General features: G+C 45.1%; 1 protein-coding gene across 3 annotated transcripts in view; it reads left to right on the top strand.

The window, feature by feature from the left end:
• The window catches only part of ipo13b (importin 13b), a 224,448-nt gene that overhangs the window by 204,891 nt on the left and 4,830 nt on the right, over positions 1-14,727 (top strand). For all 3 annotated transcript variants that reach the window (XM_070886848.1, XM_070886849.1, XM_070886847.1), the window contains 3 exons: positions 1,120-1,178; positions 7,803-7,892; positions 9,727-9,908. In XM_070886848.1, coding sequence (XP_070742949.1) covers positions 1,120-1,178; positions 7,803-7,892; positions 9,727-9,908 — 331 coding nt within the window. The remainder of the gene's footprint in view (positions 1-1,119; positions 1,179-7,802; positions 7,893-9,726; positions 9,909-14,727) is intronic.

Here is a 14,727-nt window from a genome sequence, read left to right as displayed (position 1 = left end):
CTGAACTCCAATGAGTATAGGCCCAACCTACTCAACCTTTCTTCATAAGTCAACTCCTTCATCTCAGGAATCAACCCAGTGAACATTCTCTGAACTGCCTCCAATGCAAGTATATCCCTCCTTAAATAAGAAATCAACACTGTACGCAGTACTCTAGGTGTGGCCTCACCAATACTCTGTACAGTTGTAACAGGACTTCTCAGCCTTTATTGCAAGGGTGAGAGTATAAAAGCAAACATTCGATGGTGGTAGAAGTGGGAGTCAGTGGTCTTGTAGTAGATATTTTTTGACAGCCTATCCTCAGAAATGGAGATAGAGAAGTCGAGGAAGGGAAGAGTCAGAGATGGACCTTGTGAAGGTGAGGGAAGGATGGAAATTGGAAGCAAAGTTGATGGAACTTTCCAGTTCAGGGCAAGAGCAGGAAATGGCACCGATACAGGCATCAATATACTGGAAAAAGAGGTGAGGGAGGGGAACTGAATAGGATGGATCAAAGAATGTTCCACATATCCCACGCAAAGCCAGGCATAGCTAAGTTCCATACGGATCACAGTACTGCATTTGGTGGTGGCAACACTCTGGAGGTGCAGCAACTCATACCACCTTTACAGCCCCAGCCATAATGTTCTCTAGAGATACAGCTTTTAATCTAGCACAACGCTAAGAGGGGAAAGTCTTCTATTACTGAGGCTTGACGCAGAATACAGTCATTAATTTGCTTGTCTGCTACTATACTGGCCATGCGTTTACAGCTGGTAAAAGGAGTTGTATATGCTGAAATAGTGTGTCTAACTCAAATAAATCTAGGAGAGCTGGGGATAGAGCTAATATAGTTGGCTGTGCTATTCTAGAATTTGAATAGATGCATTGAATTAATAGTGCGGTATAAAGAAACACCTATTTATTCATTGTTCACTAACTGCCATATTTGGGCTAACTTACTCAGAACTGATCTGAAATGCAAAATTACTGTATGTGATAAGTGAAGCAGCAAATTAACACGTCTTTGTATAGAGGGGGAGTTTTCATAGGCTGCTTTTTTTCCACCTTGGTTTCTTGTATTTGTGCGCACGCAGGAGATGCTGACTGTGACCTATAATTAATCTGTTCTTTTCTTAGGGGTCATATCTTTGAAATTTCCAGAAGCCCCAACAGTGAAAGCAACATGTGCGTTCTTTGTAAGTATTCTTCCCGTTGTGCTCTGACTTTATTTAATTAAGAATGTTTGTGCCTCAGTGTTTAAGAGAGAGCAACATTGCATTTTAATGAACTAATTTCAGAATCTTAGTCCAGTTATATCTCCAAGTCATTATATGATCTACTGGAATTGTCTTTACACAAAATACATCCTACTATACATTATGATTGTAGTCTTTATCATTGAATCAGTACTGTAAACTATTAGTTTACAAATATTATGGGCCTAATTTTCCACAGGAATTGCTCCTATTTTTTTTGGAGCAACTGTTTTTTTTTTGGAGTATCCTAAAAATCGCAATTCTCCACATTTAGTTTGCTCCAGTTTCAGTGAGTTAGTTCAGTTTCTCTTTAGTTCCATTTTTTTTCCAAAAGGGGGCGTTACCAGCCACTTGCGCCTGTTTTGGCCATTTAAACAAGTTTAGACAGCGAAAAGTTACTCCAAACTAACTTAGGCCAGCGTATGTGTCCACTTTTGTATGCTCAGACAAACCTTGCGGACACTTTAGAAATCAGGCGCAGGTAACCAGTGATAGGGGAGGAAGGGAAGTTAAAGGATTTTCCAAAGCATTAAACACTTCACTTTTAACAATAAAGAACCATCATCAATAATAAAAGATAAATAAATCAATAAATAAAAAATTAAAAGTTCCTATCTCACCTACTGCAGCACGCAGTGCCTATCCGTTCGGCCAGGGGATGGGGGCGGGATCCGAGCACCGGGAGCCCTCCAGCAGCACACGCAGCAGTGCCTTTTCGGGCTGTTCGGCCAGGGCTAGGGGCAGGAGAGCAACAAGCAGCAGGCTGGGCTGCAGGAGGGAATTTAAAGGGGCTGCAGGAGGGGGAGAGGGAAGTGACATCACTGAAGGGGGGAGGGGTGAGAACAAAAGACCTTTTGGGTGTGGTCCATATACCTTGTGGAGAGGGAGAAGTGCTGTGCTGCCATTTTTCACCATTGACCTTTGAAAGTTTAAGTTTTACTTCAAGTATGGGTGCTGCATTATCAGCGCCACGTATTTTGCAATGGTTCTGCATCATTGTGCTATGTAGGAGAGAATTGATTCGAGCTCATCACATCAAAAACGTCATAGCCCATAGGTTGCTGGGCAGGAGACCTTGCCCACCTCGGCAATATCGAGTCAGGCGTTCGTACCTGGACCTGAGTGAGGTTGATTGTGTCAATAGGCTGCGTTTCCGCAGAGAAGTTGTCCTTGAGATCTGTGAGTTGCTGAGACCGTATTTACAGCCGAGAACCAGAAGGTGGACTGCCTTGTCTGTTGAAGTGAAGGTTACAGCTGCACTTCTATGCCTCGGGATCATTTCAAGCTACAACTGGAGATGCTTGCGCCATCTCTCAACGTGCAATACATGTCTGCATTCGCCAGGTCACGGCTGCACTGTGTGCGCGGAGGAATGACTTCATCAAGTTCCCATTGACCGCCCAAGCAATGCATGACAGGGCTGTGGGGTTCTCAAGGATTGCTGGCTTCCCAAAGGAGCTGCATTGATTGTACCCACATTGCCTTGCGAGCACCTGTGGAGGATGCCGAGCAGTTCAGGAATAAAAAAGGCATCCACTCCATTAATGTGCAGCTCGTGTATGAGAACATACAGCGCATCATGTCAGTTGATGCAAGATACCCTGGCAGCACCCATGATGCGTTCATCCTATGTGACAGCGTTATATCTGCCATGTTTGAGCAGCAGCCAGAAGGGCATAGCTTGCTACTGGGAGACAAAGGGTACGGCCTGACCACCTGACTCATGACGTCCCTACGCGTAACTCGGACGGAAGCTGACCATCAATACAACATGGCGCACATCATGACACGCAGCATCATAGAGAGGACCATTGGCATTTTGAAACAACGTTTCCGATACCTGGACCATTCCGGAAGCCACTTGCAGTATTCCCCAGAGATTATCAGTCAGTTCACTGTTGTGTGCTGCATGTTGCATAACTTAACCATCATGAGGCAGCAGCAGCTGATAGTGGAAGAAGAAGACCCACCTGCGGTGAGAGTGGCTGATGATAATGATTTGGAAGATGCAGGTCACGAGCAGGAGGAGGAGGAGGATGATGATGAGATGAGGAAACCATGCAAGTGTCTGATGCCGGACCACGACGTCGGAGGAGGGCGGGCCATCGTGCTCCTATAACGATTGCTCGAGCCTTGCGCCAGCAGCTCATCCGTGAACACTTCACTGATACCTAAGGGCTCAGCGACAGCTGTCCCGTATGGACATGTTTATTTTTTGCAGTTGTCCCTAATTGTTGTGTTGTGTTAATGGAACATGATTCAGTTTTAATGTAAATATATTTGATTGAAAAGTTTACAGTGTACTGCATTTTAGTGTAATAAAATAATTCTTGTATCAAACTTTAATCACTAAGATCACTTTAAAAACTTTAAGATCACACAAACTTGTAAAGTTACAAAACTTACAAAATAATTTCAATTTGAAAAAACACACTCTAAGATCACAAACTTTAAGATCAATTTTTAGTTGTACATTTAAATAACTTAAAATCGGAGAACATTTACACTCATCATTTAAAAACCTAAAGATCTCTTAAAGTTGTAAAGTTACAAAACTTACAAAACAATTTCAAATTGAAAACAGTAACAACAGTAACATCAAAAACAACAGCAGCAAAGAAAGGCTGCACCCATCTCTCATCCACATCTCGGTGAATGTGCACTACTTCATGGGGGTGGCATTTGATTGGCCAGGCTGTGTGCCCTTATTGCAGCAGCTACCTCATCCAGGCCCTCCGACGGCCTGTGTCGTCGTTTGCACTCCCTCTGACACTCCCTCCTTTATTTCCTGTGTCATTACTGCTATTTCTCCCGACAGTCCTATTACCTCATCACCCACCACACTGACTGTGTGCACAAGTGACCGGGTAAGGTCATTGGTCTCCACACACAATGCCATAACCTCAACCACATCTGTTGCACGCTGCATCTCAGAAGAGCATGGTTGAATTCTCCTTACCCTCGGCCAGGCTCTGCCTCACGGCACCCCTCCAGTAAGAGGTGCAGGCTGGGATGGTGGGGCCCTGGGTGTTCCAAGCAGCATCCGTCCAGTGGGAGGCGCATGCTGGGACGGTGGGGCCCTGGGTCTTCCAAGCTGCATTCCACCACCAGTACCATCACCACTGGGACCCGCAACCTCTGACAGTGGGGCACTGGGTGTTACAAGCTGCATTCCACCACCACCACCCCTGGGATCCGCAAACTCGGAATCTGTGAAACCATGGAATGTCGCATCAGAACTTAAACCACTAAACAAGGTTGCAGAGTTGCCGAAATCATGGAATGTCGGACCAGAACCCATGCAAATGTTTGGAAAACTGAGGTCCTGTAAAATGGACTGATCCATATTCAGATCAACATTCTCTCCTGAACACATATCCATGCCCCCCTCCTCCCACCCCCAGCCTTGGTCTGGATCGTCCGCATCTGAATTTTCTTCTGCATCTTCAGGATCTTCAGGATTGCCATCATGTTGTGCAAAATCTAACAGAACAGTCAAATGGTTAGCAGCACAGGAGGGGGCAGGATGGGTGGCATGAATAGTCTCACACGTTGCAGGCCAGGCAGCAGGTTGATTTGAAGGGCCACGATGCATTTTCAGGACTTATCCTCTCCCTCGCGTGTGGGCCCCGCTTGTGCTGTACTGATTGCTTTTCTCCAGGTACGACTCATCAAAGCAGCTACCCTATTATCCAAGGGTGTCAGTTGTTACAGATTTGGCAACAACTCCTCCTGTTCGAGTTCTTTCCCTTTTGTTGTGGGCCAATTTCTTCTGCAAAGATTAAAATATAGCTTTTTAGAGAGGGTTTCTTTCTCCAGGGTGGAACATATACAGATAGTCACATTTGCAACTGTAATTCCATTGAAAAATGAAAATATTACTTACACTAACCACTTGACCAAGGTCATGCCATTTCTTTTTACACTGGCTTCCAGATCTCGTGGTATGCACCACAGCGCAGTAATCTTCTGCAACTAGGTTCCAGCATTTCTTCTTTTCTTTGGGTGGCACTTTTGTGCGAACTCTGTTGCTGGTATCCAGCTCCTGCCATCTCTTCTCAATGACATGAACCTGTATCTCCACTTCGTCGTGCAAGAAATTCTTCATTCTTGGTGCATGTTGTTGCATTGCTGTATTGAATTGACAGTGATTTTTCAAAACACACAGTCCTTACTTTGCATGCACCTATGCAGCACTCCTTCTGGAAGTTTAATAGCAACACAGAGCACTCACTGATTCCAGCAGCTGATTTCTTCCACAGTTCTGCTAACAGCACTCCTTTAGGCACAAAAAATCAATCAGAAGGCCTTCCACTACTCCACGCACCCAAAAACCACTTTGCAACCTGTACCTTTAATGATGGCCGATTGCCAATGTTTGTGAGCCATTGCGCATGCGCGCATGCCCCAACACGCATGTGCAACTCTACCGGCACTCAGACACGCTGGGCCCTAGCTCCGCCCCCCGCTGGTTCTGATGCGCTACACCGAGTCCGAAGGAGGCCTGATGAGCGTGGAGAATACCACTGTAAGGATTAGGCGCGCTTTTCATTCCAGAAACTGAGGTGCGCTGTTCTAAGGGTCGGTGGAAACTTGGGTCCCATGTAACTATTGCCACAAATGTGATGACGCCAACAAAAATATCAAAATAGCACTAAGAACATATTCACTCAAAGGCATTTTTTCCATTTTGATTTTCAGCTCTTGCTTCTTAATTCATTCTGGTAACTAGGCTTTAATTAGCGAAGCTCAAATGGCCATTCTTTCTGTGAGGTCGGATGATAAGCTACTATTTGACTGAGGAGTAATCGCAGCCAAATCTAACCTAATATCTACACATGCAGTGCCAATAGATAGCAATCAGGAGTGGGAACCCTGGCTGTGTGTTTTTTTCCTAAATTCCAATTGTGTGCACCCAGTCACACTGCTGCCCCAGATATAGGAATTGAGCCAGTTCTACAGGACATTGTACAGTTAGGGAAACTACTCAAAAGAACTTTGTAAAGGAATATTGGTATTGTACTGTATTTAATGGATGCATTTTCTCTATTAGCTTATGTTGGTGAAAAAGGCATCCTGAATATAAAATGGGGAAACATCGAAACATAGAAAATAGGTGCAGGAGTAGGCCATTCGGCCCTTAGAGCCTGCACCACCATTCAATAAGATCATGGCTGATCATTCCCTCAGTACCCCTTTCCTGCTTTCACTCCATACCCCTTGACCCCCTAGCCGTAAGGGCCATATCTAACAGCCTCTTGAATATATCCAATGAACTGGCATCAACAACTCTCTGCAGCAGGGAATTCCACAGGTTAACAACTCTCTGAGTGAAGAAGCTTCTCCTCATCTCAGTCCTAAATGGCCTACCCCTTATCCTAAGACTGTGTCCCCTGGTTCTGGACCTCCCCAACATCGAGAACATTCTTCCCGCATCTAACTTGTCCAGTCTCGTCAGAATCTTATGTTTCTATGAGATTCCCTCTCATCCTTCTAAACTCCAGTGAATAAAGGTCCAATCGATCCAGTCTCTCCTCATATGTCAGTCCAGCCATCCCTGGAATCAGTCTGGTGCTGCACTCCCTCATTAGCAAGAACATCCTTGAAGTTGCAGTGTATGGAAGAAATGTATCTATCATGATATCTGGCATGCTTGATCACAAGAATTGTGATTAATCAAAAGACTATTATATGTCAATAGGAAAACTATTTGTGATTAAAACATGACATTTTCAACTTTCATAATTATCTTTTGCTCAAAATCGCAGATTATCATGATTTTTACACTGATTTTTTAAGTGGTTTTGTTTTCTACATAATATATTGTGATTAAATCTTTGAAACACAGATTCATGGTAACTGTCTTGTAATATTTAAAATGTTTTATGGCAACTTGCTGTTTGTGAAAGTTTTTAAAATAAAAATTGTGAAATCAGCATTTTCTTTTTATCTTTTGTTGAATTAGAAACTACTTAAATGCAAACTATTTCAATTAATATCCTGCTTTAATTATTAGTATTCCTGTATATCAAATGTTCTATCATTTAATAATACACTGAGGTGACTACCTCTACATTGTGTGTGTGTGTCAACTTCACACTAACCATCTCCTGTGTACCAGTTAATATTTTATCAGCTGTTTGTTTGTTGATATGGGTGCAAGCTTGAGAAGATTTTGAAACAGTTGAGATTAAAGGTTATTGAAACAGGATACCAGCTACCTTAAATGTGTCTATTCTAGGCACTGATTGGACTAAGAATACCCTTTGATCTTAGATTCTACTTCTGATTAATTTTCTGATCTATAATGTAGGTAGTTGTACATATTCCTCTTGGATCTTTCAAAAATTACTATGCACAGACATATTGTCCATTGTTTTCTTCTATATTTATCTTTACTGTTTGATATATAGTGGCAGTAATACATTGAGTGGAGTGAATCACTGGTGCTCATGATGACTCACAACATAATAATGTAGAATTAAAATCAGTTCACAATGCCTGCATGTTGTTGAAGAAATCAATTTGTTTTTCTTCTCTCGTTACTTATATTTCCTTTATTAGACTGAGCTGCTACCACGTTGTCGGGAAATACAGCCTATTGGCTTAGTTGTCCATGAGAATGGGAAACTCTTGCTACAAGCAACTCTAGAAGTAAGTAGCCATGAAAAATGATCTACTCTAAAGTGATCCTATAATTACAGATGACATTGGGAGGGACCAAATGATTGACATAAAAATTAATTTGCAGTTAACCATTGGTTATTAGCGAATGAACACCGTGACAGGTGCCAGATGCAATCTAGTATGGAGAGGTGTTAGGTGATGGATTTTGTGTGGAAAAACAAGGAATGGGAGTTAAAAACTCAACAGAAAGATACTGAAGGGTGTAGAGGAAGTGGTTCACCGAGGAGTACAAATAGATAATTCCTTGAATGTGCAAGCAAAGGCCAATAGGATTTTGGCTTTTATAACTGAGCGTAGAGTACAAGAGGAAAGAGCTTATGATAAATTTGTTCAGGGCAAGGTGAGGTCATCTTTAGAGCACGGTGTTTAATTTTTGGTTCACCATTATAGAAAGGACATTAAAGCCAGAGATATTGTATAGCTTGGATTCACGGAGATGATACCAGAATGACAAACTATAGTTATTTCGAGAAATTTGTACTGGGTTTATTTCCACTGGAGCAGAGAAAGCTGCAAAGAGATTTAAGAGATTTTTACAATCATGAATAAGGAAAGATTATTTCCCCTGGTTGGAGGAGTTGGTGACAAAAGAACATTAAATTAAAATATTCCCTGAATGTGAGGAATGAGATTAGGAAAAATGTCCATATGCGAGTTGTAAGCGCTTTGCCATGGGGAGTAGTAAAAACAAAGATCACTGCATCTTTTAAGGTAAGTGTGGATAAGCATTTGATGTAGTCAAGCGGCACTTGCTCACCAATAACCTGCTCGACGATGTTCAGTTTGGGTTCTGCCAGGATGGCCGTTGTACACCAGCTACCACACAGACTTGACAGAGCAAGGTCTTGGTCCAATGGCAAGAGGATCCAAGATGATTGTAGACCAGGACACGCACACGCACACAAGCACACGCCTAAACATCCAACAATCATGTACCATGACTTCAGTGTGTACTATCTATAGGGGGTACTGCAGCAACTCACCAAGGCATCTGTCAAACCTGTGACCTCCATCCTCCCAAGGACAAAAGCAGCTGCTGCATGGGAAATACCCATCACCTCCAAGTTCTCCTGGAAGTTGCGCACCATCCTGACTTGGACGTATCGCCATTACTTCATTGCTGGGTCAAAATCATGGAATTCCCTAACTAACAGCATTGAGGGGCACCTTCACCACATGGACTGCAACGGTTCAAGGAGAAGGCCCACCACCACCTACTCAAGAGCAGCTAGGGACAGCCTTGCTAACGATGCCCACATCTCAAGAATGAATATTTTAAGAAGATATGGGGCTGTGAGCAAACAGCAGGGCAGAGGGATTAGTAATCGATTGCTCTGGAAAAGACCCAGCACTTTCAGAATGCACCAACCGGCCTCCTTCTGTGCTGTAGACCTCCATGATTCATTAGTTCAATGACAAGCAGCTTGGAAATTTAATCCATACTTCAAGGCATCGAAAAACAACAAAGAAGAAAAGTACAATCTTCCTTTGTTGTTCATTTGGTAACAAGCTCCCCATCGTGACCAGTAGAGAGATACCCAGCACTGAGATCAGGTAAACTAACATTTGTGAATATGTATTTGCTGGAAGGAGTGGAAGGAACACTTACCACCATTGCCATAGCAATTGACACCCGATCACATCACAGGAACTTGTCCATCTAATTATTTGTTGGTAAAGTGTAATACTGCATACTGTGTTGTAATAATCAGTTATAAATTAAACGTGAGCTCTAAACTTAATGAAAGTTCTGATTCTTTATTTCACTGATAAAATTAACTTAATTGCTTATGTTTTCTAGGCTATTGGTGGACAAGCCCCAAGAAGTCTAATGGATCATTTTGCAGAGATACTGTTTGCCTTAAACAAGCATTGTGTTACCTACTTGAGCATTTGGTTAAAGGAAGTGATGCAGCAACAGAATTTCCCATCAAGCCGCCTTACCCAAGTACAAAAAGACACATTTAGCCAACAGATTTTAAGGTATATATGTTCAGAATGCATGTGCCAAAGCTAACTCTTACTTTAAAAAAAAAAGTGTGGTACCATACACTAAATATTTGGGAAACGGTTTCCCAATATTTTTAGTTTTCCACATGCCATTTAAGTTATTTCTTTTTATTTATTAGTTTTCATTAGAATTAGTGGAGATAAAATTGCTTATATATTTCCCATGGATTTTTACCAAAAGCAGATATAACACAATTATGCAACTTCAGAGAATTTATTTCATTAGATGTAACAGCAATTTCCTTCAGTGAGATCTGACGAGACTATATTACAAAGTTGGAAAAATGTACCACTAACTTTGTTTTAAACTGCCCAATGTATTTATAACAGCAATTCACTTTGTAAATGGTTATAGAAAATCCAACATTTTTACTCTTATGTTGGTAACTGTCAATCCATTCACCTTATGTATGGATGTTTGCCACCATAGCTGTCTCTTTAATTTGAGGAATGTCGTTGTTGTCCTGGATTGGCTTTGCCAGTACCACTGTGTAAATCACCTGTGTGCAGTAGATAAACAATGCTAGGAAAGATATTCCTGTTCCCATTGTCATTACTCTGCCTGCCATTTTGATAAAGTTCCTTGCAAGCAAATTTATGAGGTATGAATGTCAGTTTGGGGTAGAGCTTAAATCTATGGCCTTTACCATCCTTGTTTTCAAATCCCTCCATGGCCTCACCCATCCTATCTCTGTAACCTCCTTCAGCCCTACAATCCTCTTGAGATATCTGTGCTCCTCCGGTTCTGGCCTCTTGGTATCTTTGATTTTAATCACTCCACCATTGGCGGCCATGCCTTTAGCTGCCGAGGCCCCAAGCTCTGGAATTCCCTCCCTAAACCTCTTCACCTCTCTACCTCTCTTTCCTCCTTTAACACGCTCCTTAAAACCGACCTCTTTGACCAAGCTTTTGGTCACCTGCCCTAATATCTTATGTGGCTCGGTATCAGATTTTGTTATAACGCCTTGGGATGTTGAACTATGTTATAGCTACTACATGTATGTAAGTTGTTGTAGTAGTAGTAGAATCAGAAATGTACGGCACAGAAGGAGTCCATTCGGCCCATCGTGTCTGCCGGATGAAAAAAGAGCTATCCAGCCTATCCCACTTTCCAGCTCTTGGCTCGTAGCCCTCTGCCCACAGCACTTCAGGTGCACATGCAAGTACTTTTTAAATGTGGTGAGGTTTTCTGCCTCTACCAACATTTCAGGCAGTGAGTTCCAGACCCCCACCACCCTCTGGGTGAAAAAAGGTTCTCCTCAACTCCCCTCTAAACCTCCTACTAATTACTTTAAATCTATGCCTTCTGGTTATTGACCTCTCTGTTAAGGAAAATAGGTCATAAGAACATAAGAAATAGGAGCAGGAGTAGACCTTTTGGCCCCTCGAGCCTGCTCCGCCATTTAATAAGATCATGGTTGATCCGATCTCAGGCTCAGCTCCACTTTCCTGCCTGCTCCCCATAACCCTTCACTCCCTTATCGTTCAAAAATCTGTCTGCCTACACCTTAAATATATTCAATGACCCATCCTCCACAGCTCCTCGGGGCAGAAAATTCCACAGATTTACGACCCTCAGAAGAAATTCCTCCTCATCTCAGTTCTAAATGGCCGACATCTTATTCTTAAACTATGCCCCCTAGTTCTAGATTCCCCCAAGAGTGGAAACATCCTCTCTGCATCTACCTTGTCGAGCCCTCTCAGTATCTTTTATGTTTCAATAAGATCACCTCTATTCTTCTGAACTCCAATGAGTATAGGCCCAACCTGCTCAACCTTTCTTCATAAGTCAACCCCCTCATCTCAGGTCCTTCCTATCCACTCTGTCTAGGTTCCTCATAATTTTATACACCTCAATTAACTCTCCCCTCAGCCTCCTCTATTCGAAAACAACCCCAGACTATCCAATCTTTCCTCCATAGCTAAAATTTTCCAGTCCTGGCAACATCCTTGTAAATCTTCTCTGTACCCTCTCTAGTGCAATCACATCTTTCCTGCAATGTGGTGACCAGAATTGTATACAGCACTCCAGCTGTGGCCTAACTTGTGTTTTATACAGTTCAAGCATAACCTCCCTGCTCTTATATTCTATGCCTCAACTAATAAAGGAAGGCATCCCGTATACCATCTTAAACACCTTGGGGGAGAAATTCTCATTATTTGCGCCTCCTGTTGCCGCCCCCGGGGACGCTAACGGGGCGCAAACGACTTCTCGCCCGGGGTGCGCGATGCTACCGCCTCCCGGGAAATTCTGCGGGAGTTAGCAAAGGCGGAAACCGGCAGTGCCCCCACTGACCCATTTTCACCCCAGAGCAGTACTTCAGTAGCACCCCATGAAACCGCCGTGGGTCACGAACCGGGCTGCCCTCCACTCACGGGACGAAAATTGCGCCATTTTTTCTCCATGGTCGACTTATCGGTCGTGGCCTTGCCCTTGCGGTGTCTGTGCTGCCATGTTGCAGCCCGGCACTCCGCTTCTGTGCCAGGCTGCTGCCACAGTACCCCGCTCCCTGATGGAGAAGTGGTGGCTCCTCGCCCCATTGCAGAGTTCACAGCATGCCCTCCTCTTTAATGGAAGGGGAGGATCCTGTGCTCCCGCCAGCCTTACACGGGGCTGGTAAATTTCCACATTTAGCGCCCCAGTCCCGCCTCCGAGAGGAAGTGGAGCGCGCGACATTGTGCTCCACTTCCTCTCGGGGGCGGTATCCCCAATTTTACTGCGGGGCGGGACTTCCGCACCTAGTGGCGCTATGGGGTGCTACCGAATTTGGCCCCCTTATCTACCTGGCCTACCTTCAGGGATCTGTGGACATGCACTCCCAAAGTCCCTCTGTTCCTTCCCTCTACACTTCAGTGTCCTACCATTTAATGTGTATTCTCTTGCCTTGTTAGCCCTCCCCAAATGCATTACCTCACACTTCTCCAGATTGAATTCCATTTGCCACTGTTCTGCCCAACTAACCAGTCCATTGATATCTTCCTGCAGTTTACAGCTTACTTCCTCAGTATCAACCACATGGCCAATTTTTGTATCATTTGTGAACTTCTTAATCACGCCCCCTACATTGAAGTCTCATCATCATAGGCAGTCCCTCGAAGCGAGGATGACTTGCTTCCACGCCAAAAATGGATGAGTTCACAGGTGTTTCAATGAGGGACCTAATATTCCAGGTCCAGAATTACATGTTGAAGGGTGGAAGATGCCTGTGCGTGGATTTTTTTTAACGTGTGGTGGCCGTTGCACACGGGCTTGACAGAGCTAGGTCTTGGTCCAGTAGCAAGGATTAACCAAGACGACTGGAGACCAGCTCTGATGCATGGACCTAGTGCGGGCACATGTCGCAGTGTGGGCTGGCTCGTGCTGCCCCTGAGCCCTCACCTCTTCTGGGTTCCAAACTCGCGCCTCTCCTGGGCCCCGGTCACTTCCCTCTACAAACTCTTGCCGCTCCTTTGCCCCTCCTGCTGTGCCTGCCGCACTGCAATCAGTGACCTGGCTTCGCAGCCATCGCCCTCCTGCAGCAGCACACGCTACTCACTGAAGTGGCATGCTGCCGCATGCTGCTTCCTCTAATGGCCCCGGCCTGCTCATGGTCTTGCAGGCCAGGACCGCGCCGATTTCCAGGCTGGGCCACCGCACGCTGCTCCCTGCAGTGGCCCCAGCCTGACGTAGGGCCATCGCGGCCCACAGCTTCTCGAGGGCGTCCCAGGGGAACATCTGATCTGCCCTCTTCAGATTCTCAGCAGCCATCCACCTCGTGCTGCTGCCACTCGAGATGCACCGTAGAAGCACCAGAGTAGGCAAAGGCACATATAGAATAACCACGAAGGGGTAAGCACCAGGGTGAATAGTTTCACGCTTGTAAGTGTTGTTGGTTGTCTCATGTTTTCAATGTTTGGCGTAAAAGATCTCATTTGAAGAGCAGGGTAGTTCTCCCCAGTGTCCCGGCCAATATTTGAGGGGCCAAGAAATTGTCCTTTTGTAAAGCCTCGGGAGGGGGAGGGCACTAACAGGGTGGCGAAGACTTTTCACCTGAGGAGGGGGGTGCTACCGCCTCCCGGGAAATTGCCTAGATGTTTGCAGAGGTGCTGTCATGTTGTTAGTGCTCCAGGCCGCCACGCAACTGGCAATTACATAATTGCTGGCGGCTCCATAATGGCCCACAGGGTGCAAGCGGATGTCATCGCCAGCTTCGTGGGTTGCGAAGCTGTCCAATATCTGCTCTCGGGGTGCGAGCTAAAGGGGTGGGGTTCGGGGGGGCGCCAGTGCTCCGGGCTGCCATCGGTTTTTGATTGCCGACTCTTGGGTCAGCTCTACGATGGTGGCCCTAGCGTGGTCTGGGCTGCCGTCGTGCAGTCTAGTACTCTGTTTTGGGTGGCGGGCTGCAGGTCCGGTCCCACGCTGCCTTGGTGCCCTCGGGGAGGCCATCAGAGGCCTTGCATACTGCGCAGCGGCCCTCCCCTTTAAGCGAAGGGGTGGGGTGTTGAAGCTGTTTCCCTCACCGCCCCAAAGGAAGTGGAGCGTGCAAAAAGTCCCGGCCCCAGATGGTGACCGCCCACAATCGGGGCATGGGGCAATTTCACCCTCTTTATCCCTCAACCAACATCACTGAAACAGATTACCTGGTCATTATCACATTGCTGTGTGTGGGAGCTTGCTGTGTGGAAATTGGCGGCTGCCTTTCCCACATTACAACAGTGACGACACTCCAAAAGCTGTTAATCGGCTGAAAAGCGCCTTGGGTGGTGAAAATCTTTCTTTCTAATGTCACACGTCCCAGCAACATGCTTGGTC

Source organism: Pristiophorus japonicus, chromosome 8 (genome assembly GCF_044704955.1).
Source record: "Pristiophorus japonicus isolate sPriJap1 chromosome 8, sPriJap1.hap1, whole genome shotgun sequence".
Classification (NCBI taxonomy): domain Eukaryota; kingdom Metazoa; phylum Chordata; class Chondrichthyes; family Pristiophoridae; genus Pristiophorus; species Pristiophorus japonicus.
Note: the sequence above shows the minus strand (reverse complement) of the source record. Positions and strands in the feature narration are given on the sequence as shown.